This window comes from Oreochromis niloticus, linkage group LG3 (genome assembly GCF_001858045.2).
Source record: "Oreochromis niloticus isolate F11D_XX linkage group LG3, O_niloticus_UMD_NMBU, whole genome shotgun sequence".
NCBI classification, from domain to species: domain Eukaryota; kingdom Metazoa; phylum Chordata; class Actinopteri; order Cichliformes; family Cichlidae; genus Oreochromis; species Oreochromis niloticus.
The window spans coordinates 41,506,695-41,528,989 of NC_031967.2; the positions used below are offsets into that span (position 1 = coordinate 41,506,695).

At 40.9% G+C, this 22,295-nt stretch overlaps 3 protein-coding genes across 3 annotated transcripts in view; 1 reads left to right on the forward strand and 2 right to left on the reverse strand.

Annotated features, from left to right (window-relative positions):
- Positions 1 to 10,684, forward strand: part of LOC102077743 (FH2 domain-containing protein 1) — a 31,486-nt gene extending 20,802 nt beyond the window's left edge. Inside the window, exons 9-14 of the mRNA XM_005461205.3 lie at positions 3,954 to 4,061; positions 5,418 to 5,488; positions 5,762 to 5,879; positions 5,989 to 6,153; positions 6,832 to 6,927; positions 7,009 to 10,684. Coding sequence (XP_005461262.1) covers positions 3,954 to 4,061; positions 5,418 to 5,488; positions 5,762 to 5,879; positions 5,989 to 6,153; positions 6,832 to 6,927; positions 7,009 to 9,414 — 2,964 coding nt within the window. The 3' untranslated portion in view covers positions 9,415 to 10,684. The remainder of the gene's footprint in view (positions 1 to 3,953; positions 4,062 to 5,417; positions 5,489 to 5,761; positions 5,880 to 5,988; positions 6,154 to 6,831; positions 6,928 to 7,008) is intronic.
- Positions 510 to 20,610, reverse strand: LOC109203651 (tripartite motif-containing protein 16-like). The gene is made up of 2 exons (XM_019363305.2): positions 20,348 to 20,610; positions 510 to 3,348 (listed from the first exon to the last, which is right to left on the reverse strand). The coding sequence occupies exon 2, from the start codon at positions 3,313 to 3,315 to the stop codon at positions 1,642 to 1,644; it is 1,674 nt and encodes a 557-aa protein (XP_019218850.1). The 5' UTR covers positions 3,316 to 3,348; positions 20,348 to 20,610; the 3' UTR covers positions 510 to 1,641.
- On the reverse strand, positions 18,433 to 20,338 carry LOC100696044 (tripartite motif-containing protein 16). The gene has a single exon (XM_019363304.2). It carries the CDS (start codon positions 20,312 to 20,314, stop codon positions 18,641 to 18,643), a length of 1,674 nt encoding a protein of 557 aa, XP_019218849.1. The 5' UTR covers positions 20,315 to 20,338; the 3' UTR covers positions 18,433 to 18,640.
- Positions 20,611 to 22,295: the final 1,685 nt, after the last annotated feature.

Below are 22,295 nucleotides of genomic sequence, written 5' to 3' on the forward strand. Positions count from 1 at the left end.
TAATTAGATGAGGGAGAAAAAAGTGGATAGATGGTGGAAGAAGAAAAAGAAATACACGAAGGAAGTAGCGGCAACAACAGGCTTTTTAGTTTACACCCTTTATTTCTGTTACAGTACCTTTAATATTAGAATCCTGGCTTATTTCTTGTTTCTGTACATAACCTAAAACTGTGCATGGATACTTTTTTTTTTTTTAGAGTGAGTCAAGATGAAAAGGTGAGCTGCAAATTATAAAAGAAATGCTAAGACGACAATAAAACAAAACAATGTTTTCATAAAACTTCCCTTCCTTATTATAATCAGTCTATACGTAATATACTATTTTTAAAAACACTCTCACATATATTAATGCGAGTGTCAAGTGGTCACTGGAGGCTGGCTCCAAAATTGAGTTAGTCCCAACAAACTCCCATGTTCAAATGTTCAACTTTATATAAAAGTTAAACATGTTTACTGCGTGCTACAAATGGATTTAGGTTCATATGTACAGTTTTAACCATCAGATTAACTGTAACTTAGACTTCAAGTTATCATCTAAGTATAGGCTCGTGTTTTAAAAACTGACATGTTGGCGGCCAAAACCATGAATGACAGCATGGTGGCTAAATCCATCATTTAATTACAGTCAAGGTATCACTATGCACAATTTATCACTCACAAATTGATTGGAAATAATGCAGTGTCTTCTAAAGGTTTTATATTTCAAAATGATTTGTTTTTATTTCATAACTGTTGGTTGTCTAATACACAGTATGGAGCCTACATGAATCCATTGGTGAAAACATGTAGAAACTCGTGCAAAATGTAACAGTGACCGAAAATGATGAAAGAAAATCGTTAAAAAAACCCCCATTTATTAATCTGAATAAAAGTTCAAATTGTGGATCTAAACAAAATTTTATGCATAAAACAGGTTGGTGCACTAAATTAAGCCTCCTCCAAAGAGGATATTTAAATCAAGTCATTAATTTTTAACTGCACGGAAATAACGATATGACCAACACAGCTACACATTAATTAATAAAATCAGAGCATGCTGTATGTATATGTAGGTATAATTAAAGGTGAAAGAAAATTAGATCCCAAATAACTGCAAATTCATTCATGAGCATAAAAAGCTGCATTTATCAATGTAAAAAACCCAAAGTAAGCTGTTTCTTAAACTGATTGATGATTTCAACAACAACAACAAATATATGTAAATGTAATGAAAATTTTCTTTGTTCAAACAAAGTCAGTTATTAATTAGACAATAAATGATAAGATATCAAAATAGTATCTGTAAAGTGTGACTGACAGGAAACTGCACAACGATGAGTGCTCTGCAAAAATGTGGAGACCAAAGAAACTGCAAACTAAAACAGACATTTTAACCAACATTGTTTTGTAAGTAAATCAACATTTCACTACATAATAATGAGAATATGCCCACATGCTATCACTTCTAATAATACTGCCTAAGGGAAGTATGTACATGTAAATGGAACAGTGCTGGATGCTACACACACTAGTGTAGAGATGAGTCCCATGTCAGAGGCGACAAAGTGGGCATTAGTGACAATGTGGTCTGAGCAACAATGATGGAGACCAAAGGAAAGTCAAAACTAAATCATATTTTAATCAACTGTCCCTCAGTGGCATTTATTTCAGTTTAATGAATTCTGCAGAGACACCCTCAAAAAATAAAAGTCCAGCATAGAGCGGCTGAGTGAATGTGGTCTGGACTCTGTGGAGGAGAGTCATGGTTTCAGAGACGCTGTAGAAAGACAGAATACCTGCTCTGTGATCCAGGTACACTCCTACTCTGGAGGACCGAGGACCTGAGAGGACAGTTTGGACATTGTTGTGCAGAAATATATAACTGTTGTTGTCGCAACGTAATCCCCAAGATTTATTATTTGCTCCAATAGCACATTCAGTTGACTCTCCCTCTCTGCTGATATTCTTGTATGTGACTGCTATAAAAACTGCTTCTCCTCTCCACTCCACCTCCCAGTAACAACGTCCAGTCAGACTCTCTCTACTCAGGACCTGAGGCCATACAGTGAATCTGTCTGGATGATCAGAATAAGACTGTTGTTGTTTCATAAATGTTGCTTTTCTGTTCCCCTCAGATAATAACAGATGTGTGTTTGCTGTGTTTGGATCCAGTGTGACTTCATGTGAATATTTTAAGAATCCAGCTCTGGTCTTTGGCTCTGGTGGTGACAGTAAAACATCCACTTCAGTGACTGTCAGTGAGATGTTTGTCCATTCCTCTCTCAGAATGTCCTGTAGTTTATCTCTGGTCTCTGACACAGCTGCTGTCACATCCTCAAAGTACCTCAGAGGACGAATATTGATGCTGGATGAGTGTGTAGACTCACTGAGTGCTGACAGTGAGGGGTAGTTGTGTAGAAACTGGTTGTGATCCTCTGTGTGTGAGAGCTGCTCCAGCTCGCCATCTTTCCTCTTCAGCTCAGCGATCTCCTGCTCCAGCTTCTCCTGAAGCTCTTTGACTCGACTCACTTCAGTTTCCTGCTGGGATCTGACCTGCTGCTTCACATCAGAGCTTCTTTTCTGGATGAGACGAATCAGCTCAGTGAACATCTTCTCACTGTCCTCCACTGCTTTATCAGCAGAGCCATTGATGGCCTCCACCTCCTGTTGAAGCAGCTTCACATCTTTCTCTCGCTCCTGGATTCTCTGCTGGATGTTTAGTCGTCTCACCTCGAGCTCCTTCTGCTTCTCAGTCCTTTCTGCTGCAGCTGGGACTGTTTCATGGCCTTTATGTTCATCCATTGTGCAGAGATAACAGATACTCTGCTGATCAGTACGACAGAAAATCTTCATCACCTCATCATGACGAGAGCAGATGTTCTCCTGGAGCTTCACAGAAGTTTTAACAAGCTTATGCTTTCTAAAAGTTTGAGATTCATAGTGAGGTTGGAGGTGTTTCTCACAGTAAGAGGCCAGACAGACTAAACAGGACTTGATGGCTTTCAGCTTCCTCCCAGTGCAGACATCACAGGCCACATCTTCAGGTCCAGCATAGCAGTGATCAGCTGGAGCAGCTTGGAGTCCAGTCTTCTTCAGCTGCTCCACATAAGCTGCTAACATGATGTTTTTAACCAGGACAGGCCTCGGTGTGAAAGTCTTTCTGCACTGAGGACAGCTGTGGATTTTCTTCTTCTCTTCCTCTTTGTCCCACAAAGTGTTAATACAGTTCATGCAGTAGCTGTGTCCACAGGCTGTAGTCACTGGATCCTTCAGTAGATCCAAACAGATGGAACAAGAGAAGGTTTCTCGGTCCAGCTGAACTCCTTTCTGCGCCATTTCTCCTCTCAGTGTCAGTGACTGTGTGAGTTTCTCTAATACTGATGCAATACAGGAAAAGATTTGGGTGTTTTTCAGAAACAGGAAGTGGGAGTGGTTATGAGGACTTGACTTATTCCAAGAGGAGGAGTGGTTTCAAGCAGACGCCGTGTGGTCATTTTTCACACAGCAGAGCACATTTAAAAATGTTTGTCTGTATTAAATTGTTCGGAGGTTGATAGTACCTCAAAAACTCTGCTTTTGAGGTACTACTTTTATTTCTGACGGTTTAGATTGCTAGTTTGAGCAGAAGTTGTATTTTAGTGTTAGATACTAAGATTGTATAAATAAGCTGTCATTTAAAATCTCAGGGTCTGAATGCATGAGCTCATTTGACTGTCATGACACAATGATTGCAGAAAAAGTGTATTTATGTTCATTTAATTGATAAATGTTTAACAGAATGAGCAGATAATTGGGCGATACATGTTAGGTGTACAGTCAAACTGGAGACTTGCTGTCTCTAATCTCTCTTATCAGGTAGACTATGGAGACCAACTGCTTTGTGGGAAATGTAGTTTTATTGCTTCAGATTCTGTTGTTCAAGCGTTTGAATGTTCACCACTATGAGTTTAATTTCTGTTCTATGTACGTTGCAGGGAGGTTATGCAGGAAACGCAGTAGGCTTCAAGCTGTCGTCCCTCCTGTCTCTGGCTGACACCAAAGCTAACAAACCAGGCATGAACCTGCTGCACTTTGTCGCTCTGGTGAGTAACATCATTGTTCATTTCATTTTTACTCATACGCCAGTGTGGCTGAAGACACAAAAACAGTTAAAATGCTCTTTGGTTGTAAGGCACCATTGGTGAATGAGATTCATCTGAATTTGCTCAAGGTTCTGGATGTAGTCGGCTGTGCTGGTTGGCACTCTGCTGAAACATTGGCAGGAGGTCAGGGACACTTCTTCCGGATGGGTAGGCTGGGGATGTGGTCCCCCACTTTTTTTAGGAAGGAAGACCACAGGATGTATTTTTATGGGGAATCACACCTTTAGAGTTTCCTGGGAAGATCTATGCTATGATGTGGTTGTCATCCTAGTGTTGCTTTGGGTGTTTGCCATTGTTACAGGCTACTTGGTACCTGGACAACTGCAACCAGAGCTTGGTTCACATTACAGTCAATAAGTCATACTTATTCCTGGAGAGTGGTGGACTCCGCCACTGCTGGTTTTGTACCGACTCTTTCAGATCTGGTGGTCTCAGAAACACGTCTCTCCTTTTTGCAGATGATACAATCCTTTTTTTGATGAATCTATTAATGAAATTAGCTCTTGAGACAGTAGGAGTTTGAAGCACAGTGTGAAGTGGTTACAATGAAAATGAGCAGATCCACGTCTTGGGCCGTGGTACACCAGAAAATGGTTTGAGTGGTGAAGAGAGACCTGAAGCTGAAGGGGAAGCTGTTGAGTAACTAGTCGATATAAATTCGAACCCTCAGAATAAAATTGCAGATACAACAGGTGGAAATTAGTTTATTCTGACGGGTTGTTGGTTCAGCTTCAGAGAGTGAGATGCTCAGTAGTTCAGGAGGGGCTCAGAATAGAGCTGCAGGCAAGTCCTACTGGTAGAAGGCCTAAACATGCTGATGAGATTATGTCTTTAAGATGGTTTCATGCAATGTCTACCAGAACGGGACCCTGGGGCAGAGAATGGGTCTCTTTATGTGGATTGAGAGCACCTCTGTACCACCAAAATGAGCAAGAGGAGGTAGCTGGAAAGAGGGGGTCTCATGATTGGATGGATGGAGCATCTTTGATATTTTTTGCCCCTTTGCACCATTTCACATGTCTTTGTGGTTATTTTTTGATGTTGGAGATGGTTTCCATTTCTTCGTTAAATTTATGGGGTGATTCTGCCCTGTTGGCTCCTCGTCCATCTGTGTGCGTTTGGTGTTTCACTGTCTGTGTGGATCAGTTAGTTTAGCTCTTTAAACAGAGTGATGTGTGAGAGCTGTATGAATGTTGAGTTTAATGTCTCTAAAACCTAAATGTTAAACCTTTGGGAGCTCAAAAACAAATGAACATTAGATTTTTTCTCATGTTTTGTTGTTTTGTTTTTCTATAGGAAGCCCAGAAAAAAGATGAGAAGCTCTTGGAGTTTCCTCTCAAGCTGAGTCACATCCAGGCCGCAGCCAGGTCAGACATCACTTCATATTATTCACATATTAAATACTACAGTTGTCCATATACACCACTACATTTCTCCATCAACCTGTTTGGAGGGGATTTATTTATTTTACTCCTTCTTTCCATCATCTTATTACATATCTAAAGAATCTGAGTGAACACCGCCCCCTGCTGATTTCCTTTCAGTCCTCCACTTGTGCCTTAAATTACACCAGACACAAAACTGATAAAACCAAAGCAGAAATGACGCTACATTGATTTATGTTTTCCTTCCTTTGGTAGGATCTCATTGGAAACATTGGATGCTGAGCTGCATTTGCTGACATCTCGAACACACTCAGTGGAGGAGAGCATCCAGAGAGACACAGAGCTGCTGCAGCAACTGGACAGCTTTCTGCAGGTAACACACATAGCAGTATTTTAGTTTTATATCATCTTTAAATAAGTGTGTACTTTAAAAAAATACTTTCGTGCCTATTCATGTTTGTGTTTTTATGTTTGTGTCTCAGCATGCCACATCATCTCTCTGCTCACTCCGTGGCAGTCGGCAACAGCTAAAGAGGGAAGGCAGCGAGCTGATCGACTTTTTCTGCGAGGACAGAGACAGTTTCAGGCTGGACGACTGTTTCAGCATCTTCCACACCTTCTGCTCCAGGTTCACCAATGCTGTCAAGGTACGACTATGAATGCAAATCCATTACACGGTCTGTACAACAATGCACACAAGATCCAGTAGATGTGGTTAAAACTGTTGGTATACTTCAACTGATACCTTAGTCTTTATCCCATATGTAATCACGCTTCTGATTTACAGTGTAACACATTATTTTCTAAACCCAACACCTTCCGTTTTGTGTGATTGCCAGCAATGGCACCATTGTTGACTTTTTGGCTCAAGTGCGTCTCCATTGCCTCGGAGTAGGTTGAATTCCCAAATCTCTCTTTCACAATGAGCTGTGGACACAGACATACATGTCAGACCATAAATCAGGCATAAGAGGAGAAGTTGTATTTAAGGCCCAAGGGTTCACTCTATGTTTTAGTTTTTTGTTTTGTTTGCTTTAATTTGTTGCGTTTGTATGCTGAAAGTGTCAGTAATGCTGTATTAATCTGAATGATCTTATTAAAACAATGAACTGATCTGTAAAGTTTATCTTTGGCCAAAAACCAACTTAGCAACAGTGATATTAGATAAATTCAGTAAATGTTCTGAATAAGCTTTCAAAGCAAAATCAAGAAAAGTTTTTAAAAAAAAGGAATTTTTTTTCAACATGCATAATATCTGTAGGCTGTGGAGGACCAGAGGAGTCACGTGCATCAGGAAAATATAACTTCTCTTTCTCTTTTTGAAGGAGAACATGGAGAGGGAGGTGAAGGAGGCAGCTCGTCGTCAGCGGATACAAGAGCTGGAGGAGAAGAAGAGGCACTCCTGGGCTGGAGGAGAAAAGGTAGGATGACGTACGCAGACACTGTAAAACAAAGACAATCAAAGATATCTAATGATTATCCACTCTGTGTTCCCGTTATAGGTGGATGGAGTCTTTGGGCTGCGCTGCCACAGTGAGCTTGACATGTCTACTGCTTTGTCGCAGCATGATGAGGCTGGACTGCTGATGGAGCTCCTGACCCCTAGGTCCCACCCTCGCTCACCAGTGAACAACTCCCACAGTCCTCTGGGACGTGCTGTGAGCTTACGTCGTTCCCGAAAGTCTCCATCCTGCTCACCATCTATTGCTGCTGAGCGGGAACTAAGCACTTTCCTGGAAAAGGCGACTGATCGCAAAAACATTCAGCAAAGAGGCAAAGGGAGCAGTTTTCCATCTCCCTCAAGTCCAGGATTCCCAGTGTCCACCCAGACAGCACCACAAAACCCCTCATCACCTTCCAAGAGGAGTCCAAAAAACAAAAACCATGCAACTGCCACTTACCTCAGCCAAAATGCTACCCAGACTTGTGCAAATGCCACTAATCCTGCAAATGAACTTGCAGTCAAACCTACCTCTGACTCAAACCAGCCATCTGAACACAACAACAACAGCAGTGATCAACCTGGCATGGGTTTAACCAGCCATGCAACACCTACAACAAGTAAAACAAAAGACGTTGAACTGGTTTTAACTCAGCAGACTGACTGCACTGATGAGAGGTTTCAACAGAGCACCACTGCTACAGGAAACATGGTGGTGGTTTTAGAGAAATGCACGTTGGTTCCTGAGCTAAAAGTGTTTGACAGTGGCGACACCCTCACAAGTCATAGCGATAACAGACATGTTGGTCTTCATCAAGATGATGTGACAATCACAGATTTGGAAGAAGAGAAAGGGGATGAATCGCAAGTTGATAAGGTGCAGAACGGCCAACTGATTGTAAATCCAAAACAATCTGATGAGCAAGTCGGTGAGCTCAGCTCTTCTTCAACACCAAGAGAGGACGATGAGGGGCAAGAGGATAAGGTGGTTGTATGGTGTGTGACAGGTGTGTGCGAGGCTACAAGTGACACACAAAGCACCTATGCAGAAACTGAAAAAGGTCAGCATAAGGGTGATAACCAAGGAGGAAACAAACAAACTTCCTCCACCAATGACATGCCTTCAGAACCTCAACCAGCCAATGAAAAACCAGTGCCTGTACCCATCAGCAGCCAACCAGTGCCTGTCTCCCGCTGTGAGGACACATCACTGCTTGTTTCTTCCTCTGTGTGGCGCCCGAAAGAACCTCCATCACCTAATATAGTACCTGCCCTCACAGCAGATGCTTCTGAGAAAGATAAAGAACTGGACCATCAAGAGGAAGAAGCAGAAGCGTCCACCAACAAGAACAGTGATGGAGTGACCGTCTCAAAAGAATCAACAGAAGAAAAAAGCAAAAACAACATGGCTTCTAAAGACTTAACCAGTAAAACTGCAAAAGCAGCTTCTTCCACCAAAGTAAAAGCAGAACCAGCAACTCCATCTAAACTATCCAACAAGAGCCTTCCTACGTCTAAAGTCCAAACTAATGGGAAGAAACCTGCTACCCCGAACACTATCTCTGCATCTGGCAAATCTAAATCTATCCGGACCCTCACAACCTCCGAGAACAAGGACATGAGGAGGGTTGTGCCAATAACCAGGACCAACAGAAGTCCATCCAGAATCAAACATACAGAGAAGTCACAAGCGCAGAATCGAGGCTCCTCCAGCACCGCAGTGCCCACCAGTCTGATTCCCTCAAGACGAAGCAGTGCTTCCCCTCGACAAGTCGCGAGGCCTGCAAATGCTCCTTCATCCCAACAATCTGGGATCCCCAAGACCTTGGATCCAAAGGACTCAAAGGACCAGAATGTTTCAGGTACTCAGCCATCTGCCCGAGAACAGAACAAGGACTTTCAAGGAAAGCTGTTCAGCCAAAAGCCATTAATGAAACCTAAAGCCCAGCAGGAGGAGAAGATCTGTCGCTCCACACTGCGGGCACTCTCTCAGGGTGGAAGAAGTGGAGGAGGAGGCAGCATCAGTGCTCCTGCCACTCCTTTGCGCAAAGCCACTAGCTCCTCATCATCTGTACTTCCGGGTTTTGCACGGAGCACAGCCTCTTCTTCTTTCAGACGTACTCACACCAACCTTGCTGTTCCTGCTGCTTCTCAGTCCCCCAACACTGGGTCGGACCCCTCCCCAAAATCTTCTCCCAAGACCCCCTCCTCTGTTGCCCCATCCAGGACCTCCTTGCCTATTACGCGATCAAGATCACTAAGAGTCCATGCCTCAGCAAGATCCTCAGATGTCCAAAAACTCTCCCTCTCCTCACAGAGGAAGTCTCAGAGCGTCAAATCATCTCCTCGTGCATCGCGCCACGACTTGCTGGCTCCCCCTAAAGGCCACAGATGGAATGACAGTGACAGTGACAAGTCCACTCATTCTCAGGACTCTGTCTTGCCCACAAGGCCGCGCTGGAGATAAGCTCTTGGTTGTTTTGTTTTGATGATTTTTTCCTAATCACTCCTCCTTCAGCAAAGTCAGGAGATACCCTCCATTATGAAATGTAGATACCTTTTAAAATGTTCAAGTTTAATTTGAGAAACAAAGGAACATACAATCCAATGCGAAACAATGAGATTGTCTTGTATGGATTTAAATCTTGTTTGTTACCTTGTTTGTTTGTTATTACAAGGTTTAAGTGCATCAGAGCTGAAAAGTTCACTATGTTTTCTTTGTACTATATTGTCCTTGTAATGTACTTTAAACAACCACAGAGGGAAAAAACAACTTGTTTTCAAGGTATTTTTTTATTCTTTCTAAATCTTTTGATTAATTGAGAGTACATTCCAAGATTAATGACAATAATGACCTCTCCTGACGACCTCAGGAAAGGCGATGTCTTGTCAGAAATCACAGACCTTTTTGTTTTGGTCAGAGTGAAGCTCTGAGATCTCTGGATGAGTCGAGAAATGACTACAGCCTGTGAAGTGATGGCTAACAAGCTTTCAGTCAAAACCACACTAACACTAGCAGTTCTGAATTCTTTGGTGGCCCTAGCCATGACTTGATCTCTCCTATTAGGCCTACAGACTCTTCTGTCAGTCTGCCCATTAATCCACAGACTAAAGGCTCCTACTATGAGAGTAAGGGGTACACCGTATTGTATGAAAGAAACTATTACAACCAACATACAAACCGCAAATTTAAACACTGAATTGAAAAGAGAGGAGACAAAAGAGGCAAACAGAGTGAATAAAATCTAATTTCATTTTATTTATACCCCCTTTGATTTATTCCTGTGGTACTTTTTTTTTCTTTTTTGAAAGAGAAATAAATATCTGCAGCTACATGCAGTACATTTTTTGAGTGTCCTGAAAATTCTGCATTTTTTAAAGGTCATGTGACTGAATGCCTTTTCGATTCACAAGCACCTTTAACTGCACTAACCATGCTGAAAAATCTCTTTAATCCAGGCTGGACTAAAATAGAAATAATAATATTACTACAATACTAATTGTGTTTTTATAGAGCCTGATATAATTAATCTTTGAGAGCGGTGGTGTCTTTTTTTTAAAACAGTGATCAGTTTAAACAAGGAGATATTTATAACTCTGATTAAAAACAGACACTTTCTGACTCTCTTGGAAAATTCTGGAGCTGTGTGTTTTCATATGAGGACATTATGTTTATCTGTCTTTATTTATGTATGTAATGTTTCCCCACTAATTAATAAAGTATTGTTCCTCGGTCACTCTGCACACTTCATTCAAAGACTGTATTGCACTTTTTCCTGCCTGAAGACAATGTTTTAATTGAAATAGACTGAAATATCTTGCTTCAAGTGGATGAATGTCTGGAATCATTCACTTTAAAACCAAGTACATTTGAAACTATATACACATTTCCTGTTCTTACAGCTGCATTTTGTATCTAATCTTGAGCAGAACGTCAATGTGTGTGCATCTCTCATTAATTCTGGTCTTGTCTCAAATTTAAAATGGAGAAACTAAAACAATCAAAACCATCATCAATCTCAAAATCATCCATTTTTATAGTTTTTAGAGTTCAAGAAACAAGCACAAATGTGTTATTGCTTCTAGGTTTTCTGTAGTGATGTAACAGAACGCTGGAGCTAAAGTAACTGTAGTGATTTGTGTAGAGGAAAACGTCTCTATGGTAACATCACTGCCAACGTGTTCATCTTGAATGTGTTATTGCACCAAAAATATGTACGTGTGCTAAACTGCTGAAGTTTTAAAGAGTTAAAAAGATCCTTTCACATTTATCTTTGATTTCTTTAAACACTGTAATAAGAATTGTGCTTTCATTCGTTACTGCTGTTCTCTGAATATTTGTCAAGTCTAAAACCTTCTCTGTAAACTCCTAGAGATGGCTGTGTGCAAAAATCCCAGTAGTTTCTGAAATACTCAGACCAGCCTGTGCAATACCAAGAACCAAACCTTTTAAACTTCTATTCCATATCTACGTCCATAAATGCTGGGAGCTACTGCTATGTGATTGGCTAATTAAATATTTGCAAATAATTTTGGATCCACCTCCACCATCCAGAAAATCAACAGCTGCAAATCATAGCATGCTGGGGGAAAGCAAAAAGAAGTCAACTAGTACTGCATTGCCAAAGGCACATATTCAGACTTCAGTGGCAAAAGCACCATTTTCCATTTTAATTCCTCAACTAATACAACATGCATGTGTTTAGCAGTGTTGGGTAAGTTACTTTAAATTAGTAACTTAGTTACATTACTAGTTACTTCTCTAAAAAAGTAACTCAGTTACTTCAAGTTACTCGTTACTTTCAAAGTAACTAGTTACTAGGGAAAGTAACTTTGGTTTTACTCAGAATTCTCTTGTTAATGTGTTGCTTCTGTAACTGGATACCCAGCAAGATTGTCAGTCTTCTATCTTGCTTACATGCCACAAGTGCACTGTGCCACCTACCAATAGAAAGGAAAAAATAATGTGCACATTTCCACGAGAGAAATCCCACGCCTGGACCGTCGTTGACCGCCGCCATGATTCTAGCCTGCTTTTTACATCCAACACAAAAACTGCAGTCGTGGTGCTTTCGATTGTACTCAGAACTTGGAAATTCTGCCTTCTGAATAGGAAGATGTAGGTAACACCAGACTGCAGATGAGCTGCATACAGAGCTGGACTGGGACAAAAAAATCGTCCCGGGCATTTTGACTAGAGACCGGCCCACCATTATAGGAAAAATCATAAAGCCTTTGAATGAAAACAAACACTGTTGTGACAGTGATGTACACTGTTCTGATGGTATATATGTATCAATCTATCAATTGTTTGTTGTAAGACTCAGATAATTATTTTTTTAAAAGCGAGACATTTTAAATGAGAATAATAAAGAAAAGTATTTCTTTGTGCCCCCCTTTCCCTGTTAATGCCCTACCTGGCCCCCTGGCAACACTTTGCTAGACCCGCCCCTGCACAGTTACCAGCTGTCAGCTACGTAGAAAAGGATCCTGGTGTTATTTGTCTCTCAGAAACAGTTCATAACTTCCCTTCAACTCATTCATGTCACCTAAAAGGTAAACCTGTTTCTCCATCACCTGTTCAGCTCTGATGATTCAGTAAGGACATCTCCTGGTTTCATCTGCATGTTTCCCTCTCACCACATATCCAAACCGACATCATGACCAGCAGCTTTACAGCTGTGGCTCCAGCAAACATCAGCTGATACTAGCAATTAATATTAAATAAATTCTAACAACAGCTGATCAAGCTTAAACGTGCTGCTGTTGTTTAACGCGACATCCGCTGGTTTCCTCTTTCTGGCGCAAAGTGGGCGATAAATAAACAAGAGAGAAAAGCCGATCAGCTGATCATTGATCAGTTTCGTGATTGAAGTAGAAACGGGAGAGAATGAGAGAAGAAGAGGCAGCTGTGCAGCTTCAGCTTTGTGTCTTTTTCATTGTAGCTGAAGTCCGGGACAAACTGTGTTCCTTTTCACCTCAGTACGAAACGCGTAATATTTTCTCTGAATACCAGACGATTCTGTTTTTTACGGGACGGTTGGCAACTCTAATAATTAACCGTATGAACAAAATAAAGTTCAACATCAGTAACATAGCACCCACACAGCTGTATAGAAACTCCGTCATGCTAGCTAGCACGCAGTACGAAAATGTCAGCATACCGAAAATAAACTCCACCTAAACTTGGTTTATATCTGACCCAGACAGACTGCAGGTCATAACTTCTTACCTGAAGTTCAGTTCACCTGACACGCGGACCGGCGGCCGCTTCGGGTCTCTCCTCTTGCCTCCCTTTTCCTTCATCCACCTGCTGGCCTCCACCACTTGCTAATCTTATTGAATCTATGGAAGCAACGCGATATCCACCACACGAAGTAACGAGTAACGAGCCTATCTAAATCCCAGTAACGAGTAACGCGTTCCTGGTTTTGGCATAATAACTAGTTACCGTGCTCGTTACCACAATAATAACGTAGTTACTGTAACGCGTTACTTAATAACGCGTTAGTCCCAACACTGGTGTTTAGACAGATTTGAAAGAAACAACAAGGCATGTTCAGTCCAGCGGGAAGCTGAAAGAGCATTACAGTTTTCAAAGACCTGACACGGTGCTTTGACAACTTGGCAATTCTGTCAAATATTTGTCACTATAAGAATTTCCCCCCTACATTACACAAGTCAATAAGATAAAACTTTATTAATCCTTCAGGTGGGTTCCTCTGGGAAATTCGGTAAAGATTGACACACAAGGACTCTAACCCTGGACCCTCAGATTAAAAGTCTGTTGCTCTACCAACTGAGCTATCCAGGCTCAATATGCAAACACTAATAACATATTAATGTAATAGTCTGACTCTGCAATGTATAAGCAGCCATAGTCAGCCAAGTCATAATGAAACCAACAACTCATGTTTTGATGAAACTGCAAACCCTCCTGGTCAATAATCACATAAGCTGTACATGCAGGAAGCAAAGGCTGATAAAGGAGCACAACATTCAGACAAATCCAAGACATAATGAAATGAACCACAGTAACAGTGTGTATGCATAAATCAGGTGTCAGTGAACACTTAACGATCACAGATCTTTAGAAACACAGACAAATAACAATTTATTCCCCAAATAAATCTGTAGATTTTAGCTAAATGTATATTACAGAATCAACACCATGGGCATTTCAGATTTCACACAGGTGGTTGGTTGTTGCACTCTGGAAATGTGAGTGTTATGGACCCTCTGTGTGTATGGGGGGGTTAAAATGATGCCACCTTAAAATGAAACTGAAAATAATTAACACGAAAATGTTGTATCGAAAGGGAAAAAAATGAATCTGAAAAAAAGGTGAATTGAAACCGTAAATGTGGGAATTAAATTTTTTTTCTATTATTAACTAAGTTTTGAAACCTACATCTTTGTGGGGTTTTTTGCTTACATCTTTTTTTCCTATTTCAGTTTGCTGACGAATGAGTATTACGGCCACATTAAGAAAAACTATTATAGATAACATTGAAAATAAAGTTTCAATTTTGAGGTTAAAATCGTAATTCAATTTAGAAAAAAGTCCAAATGTGGAGATTACAGTTGTTTCAAGACAAACTGCAACAGTTGCTATACCCTCTGAGTTAATGTAATTGTGCTTCAGAATCCATTTAGTCTCAATGCAGGAAATGATTTCTCTTTTAGCACATAAACACAGTGTGGTGATCAGCATCAGATCCTTAAAAAGATGGTGTGGAAAGCTGCATCTCATCAAATGGAAAAACACACAAAATGAAATCGACGGTTACAGCCTGAAGAAAGAAGTAATGAAATACAAATACTTTGTTACTGTACTAATGATGTCACGGTTCACTGAGGACTCACACGCAGGACTCTTCACTTTGAGGAGAAACAGTGGGGTTTATTACACCAGGTATATGTACAGACAGTGCAGGGAATTGTGGTATATACAAGTGTGACAGGGTCCAGGCTCCAAGAAATCCAAGGTGGGGAGGACAGGGAAAGCACTCACTTCTCTTCGCTCACTCACTGCTCGCCATAGCCACTCTCCAATCATTCACAACTAAGGATCTGCTCCGGGAAAACAGGGACAGGTCCAGGGGAACTAAACACAGAGTGTACACATCAGAATGAAGGCACAGAAATAGCAAGAGTCTAATACTAAGAGACCTTTAGGAGACCTTCATTACTTTAGGTTTAACACCTTTGAGGGGAGTTATTATTTTGTTGCTGCGAGCCTCAAATCAAACTGCTTTGAGGTTAAACAGTAACACATTAAATTCATTCCTGTTGGTGTATTAATCACCAGGAATATCACAGAAAAAGAGATAAATGGAGATAAAAGTGGCAAAACTATGTGTCATAGTCAGGGCTTAAAGTGTTTCCTTTTTCTTGTTTTTGGCCCAACGACTGATTGTAAAGCTCACATGTAAGTCCTCATGTTTTCAAATCACATATTGGTTCTGTACATGTGACATTATGTTTTTTCATATTGTGAAACGTGCTGCTAAACAAACTGAGGCAAACTAACTGTGCTATTTAAAGGCTGCAGGTTAGTGCAGGATAAACAGGTTCGTTTGCTGCACTGTGATGGATTTAAAGTAAAGAACAGTGTGTGACTGGTGACAGTGGCTGTGGTTTCATGCTCAGAGTTTGGTTACATCAAGTGTAGCAGAGATGAATTTGAGGTTAAGATGATGATGCTTAGATTCATTCACTGAATTTCACCTTCATACCAGCTGAATAGTGTCTAATATAAAGACAACATGAACAGTTTACTGTCAGTGTAGAGGATGGAAATGAGCCTGTTGAACTAATGAAACATCTGCTGACATCTGGTTGAATTAACTTGTGTAAATTCACAAAGAGCAGCAAGTCAGCTGATCACAGCCTGTACACTCAGAAAATCTACTGGAGCTCTTAGCAGCAATTATTCTGAGTTGTGAATGTTGAATCCACTTTAACCCTGACTGCTCATTTTCCTGTTTAGAGGAAAAGTCACCCTCTACAATGTAGGCAACAAAAAATAGAGCCATTTTTTTTTATTTTCCTAGAGTAAGTCCAGAAACTCACCTCAGACATGTTATTCTTTTCCTCACTCCGCTGCAATCCTGGAGAAACCCCCCTCTCTGTAGCCTTGCTTCAGCATTTAATACAAAGAAGACAGTGAGTCCTGCTCCCGTGGAATTCCCTCCATGTCTCGCCTCACCTTCACTATCCCTACCATAAATAAAGTTTTCATTCAAATCAAACAGAGACGTGTGCTGAGTCAGCTTTTGGCTCCAACCTTTGTACACCAGCTGCTTGGCCTTGACAGCACAAGGTCCTGGACCACGTTTGCATGTCTTCATAACTTAACAGATGTGAAGTATTTTCACATACGGTCCTCAAAGCTTCTGTTAAATTGTTCCACAACGCTTGGTTTAATCTGGCTTTATGCAGAGAAATGTGTGATATTAAACCGAAATGGCTGTGACAACCAGCCTCCCCTGACACCACACCGTGAACCCATTGCTCCACCCATCCACTGCAGCCAAGCCACAAACCACACTCTGCCACAGACTGCTGCTAAGAATCAACATGAACACGACAGAATTAACCAGCAATGATAAAAGAACAATTATCAAGGAAATACATTTCCTGGCTGTCTTTGCTTGTTATCAGCTCCCAACACACACTATTGATACTTTTTCACACATGAGTGTTGTGAACACAGACCTCTCTACCTTACCTGGGAACACTGGGTTGTGTTTTAAATCACAAAACACAAACAAGGTTTTTTTTTTTGACAGTTTCAACAATTTACTGGAAAAATTTACATCTAGCACAGAGAAATTCCTGCCTCTGTCACACAAAAAGTGGAAAATATATTTGTTTTACATTTAATCAGAGAAATAAACTGTTGGTAGATCCACTTTTTACAATAAATCATCCATCAGTAAAAATCGAACTCAATTCCAATACAACATTAATATGGTAAATGGCCTGTATTTATATAGCGTCTTTTCTAGTCCCTAAGGACCCCAAAGCGCTTTACATATCCAGTCATTCACCCATTCACACACACAGGTGATGGCAAGCTACATTGTAGCCACAGCCACCCTGGGGCGCACTGACAGAGGCGAGGCTGCCGGACACTGGCGCCACCGGGCCCTCTGACCACCACCAGTAGGCAACGGGTGAAGTGTCTTGCCCAAGGACACAACAACCGAGACTGTCCGAGCCGGGGCTCGAACCGGTAACCTTCCGATTACAAGGCGAACTCCCAACTCTTGAGCCACGATCGCCCACATAAAAAATCCAACCCTGCAGGGATCAAACATCTGATCAAACACCAGGGTTGGACACAGACTTTCTAATCTGACATCAAAGTTATTCTGAAGCTGTGAATCTAATTAAAAATTCCCCAAAACTACTATGAAAAAACCCTTAAAAGGTTCAATGACAGAAGAAAAATCCTTTGCATATAAAATCAACAGAGGTTCCTGATAAATAGTCTAATAAATGGGGAAAAGCTGAACAGTTTCTGTGTCTTGAGTGAAATTTCAGTGAATATGAATCATCTCCAGGAGGTAAAAAGGGTTGGAGCTCAGCAGCAGTCAGAAGACGAAGATGAGGTGATGAAGAAGAGAGTGTTGAGTGGAAAAAGGCCAGTGAGTTCATGTAAATGCTGCTTCTGCTGTAAGACACAGACCTAAAAATGCATAAATGCTCCATGATTTTCATTTCTATCCATCATCTTGAACACTGACTATAAATGTGTTCATTTCATTATTGTGTGATTTGGTTTCTTCACGTGTCTCCTTCAGTGCAAATAAAGGACTGTTAGAGTGTGTGCTGTGTGTTTTTCTGAAGCATGACAATCCTTTCCAACAAGTATTTCCAGCTGTTTGTCTCCCCTCTGCACTTTAGTCTTTCTTCCTGTCATGTCGGTGTTTGTCCACCAGGTAAATGGCCTGTATTTATATAGCGCCTTTATGGTCCCTAAGGACCCCAAAGCGCTTTACATATCCAGTCATTCACCCATTCACGCACACATTCACACACTGGTGTCTCCCTCAGCTCATTTTCTCCAAATCAGAAGCATCAGATGCTTGATAAATGATCGAGTGTGATCAAACATTTCATCTGAAAAATGACATTAAATGTCATCACTGTAGACACAATAATAATAACAATATCAAAAACATCAAAGATTCAATTTTCATTACATTTTAAAAGTTCAAACCTCAAGGACATTAAGTTTACAATCATATATGATCAAGAAAATCAACAATCTTCACATTTCAGAAACTGGAACCAGCTTTAAATGTGACTAAAATAATTATAAAACAATCAATTCTCTAATCATTGACTAACTGATGAATCACTGCAGCTCCAATATATTGTTGCATTTGACAACCCACTACAGCAACTACAGAATAAAACCACTAACCAGACTGATGAAAGATTTCAAACATGCTGAATATGAAGAGTAGTATCATTTAAACTCACATGATTATCAGCCATAAGAACAAATTCAGATTTATATTGATGTAAGGTATATAAATGTAAGTACAGTTTGAATCAGTGCAATATTATTTTCACACATCAATGGACCACTGAACTTCTCAGCTTCTAAAATGTAAAGCCTCATTTAGAAACTACACAAGTACATATAATGGTCAGGGATCAACATGAACCTGTCTTCTCTATTTGACTTTAATCAACTCTGCAGTGTCTCCAAGTCCATAAAGAAAAAATCCAGCATAGAGCGGCTGAGTGAATGTGGTCTGGACTCTGTGGAGGAGAGTCATGGTTTCAGAGACGCTGTAGAAAGACAGAATACCTGCTCTGTGATCCAGGTACACTCCTACTCTGGAGGACCGAGGACCTGAGAGGACAGTGTGGATATTGTTGTGACGAAATTTATAACTGTTTGTGTCACAATATAATGACCAAGATTTGTCATTGTATCCAAATAAACATTCATTCACTCTCCCTGCTCTGTCGATATTCTTGTATGCAACTGCTACTAAAATTCTTCTCCCTCTCCACTCCACCTCCCAGTAACAACATTCAGTCAGACTCTCTCTACTCAGGACCTGAAGCCATCCAGTGAATCTGTCTGGATGATCAGAATAAGACTGTTGTTGTAACCTAAATGTTACTTTTCTGTTCCCCTCAGATAATAACAGATATCTGTGTGCTGTGTTTGGATCCAGTGTGATTTCATGTGAATATTTTAAGAATCCAGCTCTGGTCTTTGGCTCTGGTGGTGACAATAAAACATCCACTTCAGTGACTGTCAGTGAGATGTTTGTCCATTCCTCTCTCAGAATGTCCTGTAGTATATCTCTGGTCTCTGACACAGCTGCTGTCACATCCTCAAAGTAGCTCAGAGGACGAACATTGATGCTGGATGAGTGTGTAGACTCACTGAGTGCTGACAGTGAGGGGTAGTTGTGTAGAAACTGGTTGTGATCCTCTGTGTGTGAGAGCTGCTCCAGCTCGCCGTCTTTCCTCTTCAGCTCAGCGATCTCCTGCTCCAGCTTCTCCTGAAGCTCTTTGACTCGACTCACTTCAGTTTCCTGCTGGGATCTGACCTGCTGCTTCACATCAGAGCTTCTTTTCTGGATGAGACGGATCAGCTCGGTGAACATCTTCTCACTGTCCTCCACTGCTTTATCAGCAGAGCCATTGATGGCCTCCACCTCCTGTTGAAGCAGCTTCACATCTTTCTCTCGCTCCTGGATTCTCTGCTGGATGTTTAGTCGTCTCACCTCGAGCTCCTTCTGCTTCTCAGTCCTTTCTGCTGCAGCTGGGACTGTTTCATGGCCTTTATGTTCATCCATTGTGCAGAGATAACAGATACTCTGCTGATCAGTACGACAGAAAATCTTCATCACCTCATCATGACGAGAGCAGATGTTCTCCTGGAGCTTCTTGGAGGGGGCCACCAGCTTGTGTTTCTTTAATGGAGCTGCATCATAGTGAGGTTGGAGGTGTTTCTCACAGTAAGAGGCCAGACAGAATAAACAGGACTTGATGGCTTTCAGCTTCCTCCCAGTGCAGACATCACAGGCCACATCTTCAGGTCCAGCATAGCAGTGATCAGCTGGGGCAGCTTGGAGTCCAGTCTTCTTCAGCTGCTCCACTAAAGCTGCTAACATGGTGTTTTTCTCCAGGACAGGCCTCGGTGTGAAAGTCTTCCTGCACTGAGGGCAGCTGTGGATTCCCTTCCTGTCCTCTTCATCCCAGAAACTCTTAATACAGTTCCTGCAGTAGCTGTGTCCACAGGTTGTAGTCACTGGATCCTTCAGTAGATCCAAACAGATGGAACAAGAGAAGGTTTCTCGGTTCAGCTGAACTCCTTTCTGTGCCATTTCTCCTCTCAGTGTCAGTGACTGTGGGAGTTCCTCTTCCTTATAACTGAAACTAGTCTGAACTCTGATCTCAACAACATGTGTTTCTGCAGTGAATGGAGCCTGTCAGCTCTTACACGTCACCACATGTTGGTTACACCCATCTTCAAACTGCAGATCTGAAGGGGAGGGAACGAGGAAACACATGGACAGAGAGGAGGTGCTGTGTTTAAGAGCAGGAAGAAGAGGGAGGGTTATCAGGCTGTGCTTCACTCCAGGAAGAGGAGCAGTTTGAGAGCGATACTGTGTGTTTAACCCTTTTTATTCACTGTTCACATCAACCGTTAAGGTGGTTAACGCTTTTTATAAATAGAGAAATAAAATTAAAAAATCCAGCATTAGTGAACTCTGGACATAAATGTCTCATGGTTGTAGTCACATGACCAGATTTTGAACCTGTAACTCTCAGAACAGCAGAAGCTGCTGCATTAATTAAAGCATATATATACAGCAGGGTTTCAGAAAAAAAAAAAAAAATCTCAAAAAAGTCTTGCATTGTGTTTTGTTTTGCATTTATGATCACTGCTACAACAGAAATAACCATGCTCTTTACATAAAAATACATTTTTTCCACCTGTTGTGAGCAGCACTTTGTTCCCTTTAACTCCATGTGTTCCTTCTTCATATAAACACAAATGACTCTTTTAAGAGCCATTCCTGTTCTTATCTCTGCATTTCTCTCTCTCGCACACACATACACTAACACACACACACTTTCTCCCTCTTGTCTCTCTTTCCCAAGCTTTTCTGGAAGCCTTGCTGATTTCATGTAAGTATTATGTCCACTTTACTGTCTCTCACTTTCAAAAATACTTTAATTCTTTGTGAGCATGGAAGTGCGTTTGCCCGCTCTACATCTATTGTTTGGTCTGGGTTTTGGGGTTTTTTATTTTTATCTTTCCAATGAGTTGAATTGGCTGCTCAGTGAGACAAACGGAGAGCAGAAGATGGCATTTTTCTTGCAGACTTGCTTGTGGTTCAAGGAAAAGTGAGTATTTGTGTTATATGATTTAGACAAAAGTTAACTAACATTGTGATTTCTAGAGTGAAATTTGTGTAATAGTCTGAAGAGTATTTCATGGTTCTCATGCAGTGGTCACTTTTATCATGAAAGGCAAAGGAAACTAAGTGCAGAGCAGCATCTGTTAAAGGCAGTAGATTCCATGTTGGTTGGGTGGAGAGAGATCCTGAAGGACGTCCGCTGTTAAAAAGAAGCAGAAGAGGAGAGACACGAAAATGGTTTTCATCTAAAGCTTCTCCATCTTCCAGAGATCGTCTAACTTCCAAGATTATTATTGCTAAACCAAATCAACATTCAAGCATCTTTTGTCATTAAGTGTATTTTAAACTAAATTCAGTTTCTATTAGCTAAGCAGCATATAGTACTGTATTTATTTACTCACTGTGGAAACATGGACCCTCACACTGGGTTGGGCTTATAGTGCATATCCCTCCTGTATTCTGCTCTGTGTTGAAAATAATAGTCTGTTTTTAAAACATTTTCTATTGAAATGTTTTAAATGACGCTGTTAAGACAAGTGGATGAATCTGTTACATAAGTCATTGACTTCATGTGTTTTAAATATACTTTTACTGTCAGACTAGAGCACTGAAAACACATCATGAGATGTTCACTTGAATCTCAGCAACTTAAGTGCTCAGACAATCAAAAGATATCAAGTAGAAACTTAGTGTGAAGCAGCAAAGTTCCCATCATTATTTTTAAAGTGATTGAACTTTGAGCTCAAAATCTTCTTTGTCCATTAAACCTGCTTTACAAAAACCCCACTTAACAAAGTCTCGTCTTATTCTCACAGCTTTGATCGAGACTTGTTAGACATGGTGATTTCTGTTTATTATGTAATAACTTTTTTACCATAAGACAATGTAAAAAACATCTGTTGTAGGAATGTAACATTACCTTAAATCATGAGGAGACCAC

Bases quoted from the DNA above. Each gene is read 5' to 3' on its own strand.
- LOC109203651 (XM_019363305.2), bottom strand. From the start codon at position 3,315: ATGGCGCAGAAAGGAGTTCAGCTGGACCGAGAAACCTTCTCTTGTTCC.
- LOC100696044 (XM_019363304.2), bottom strand. From the start codon at position 20,314: ATGGCACAGAAAGGAGTTCAGCTGAACCGAGAAACCTTCTCTTGTTCC.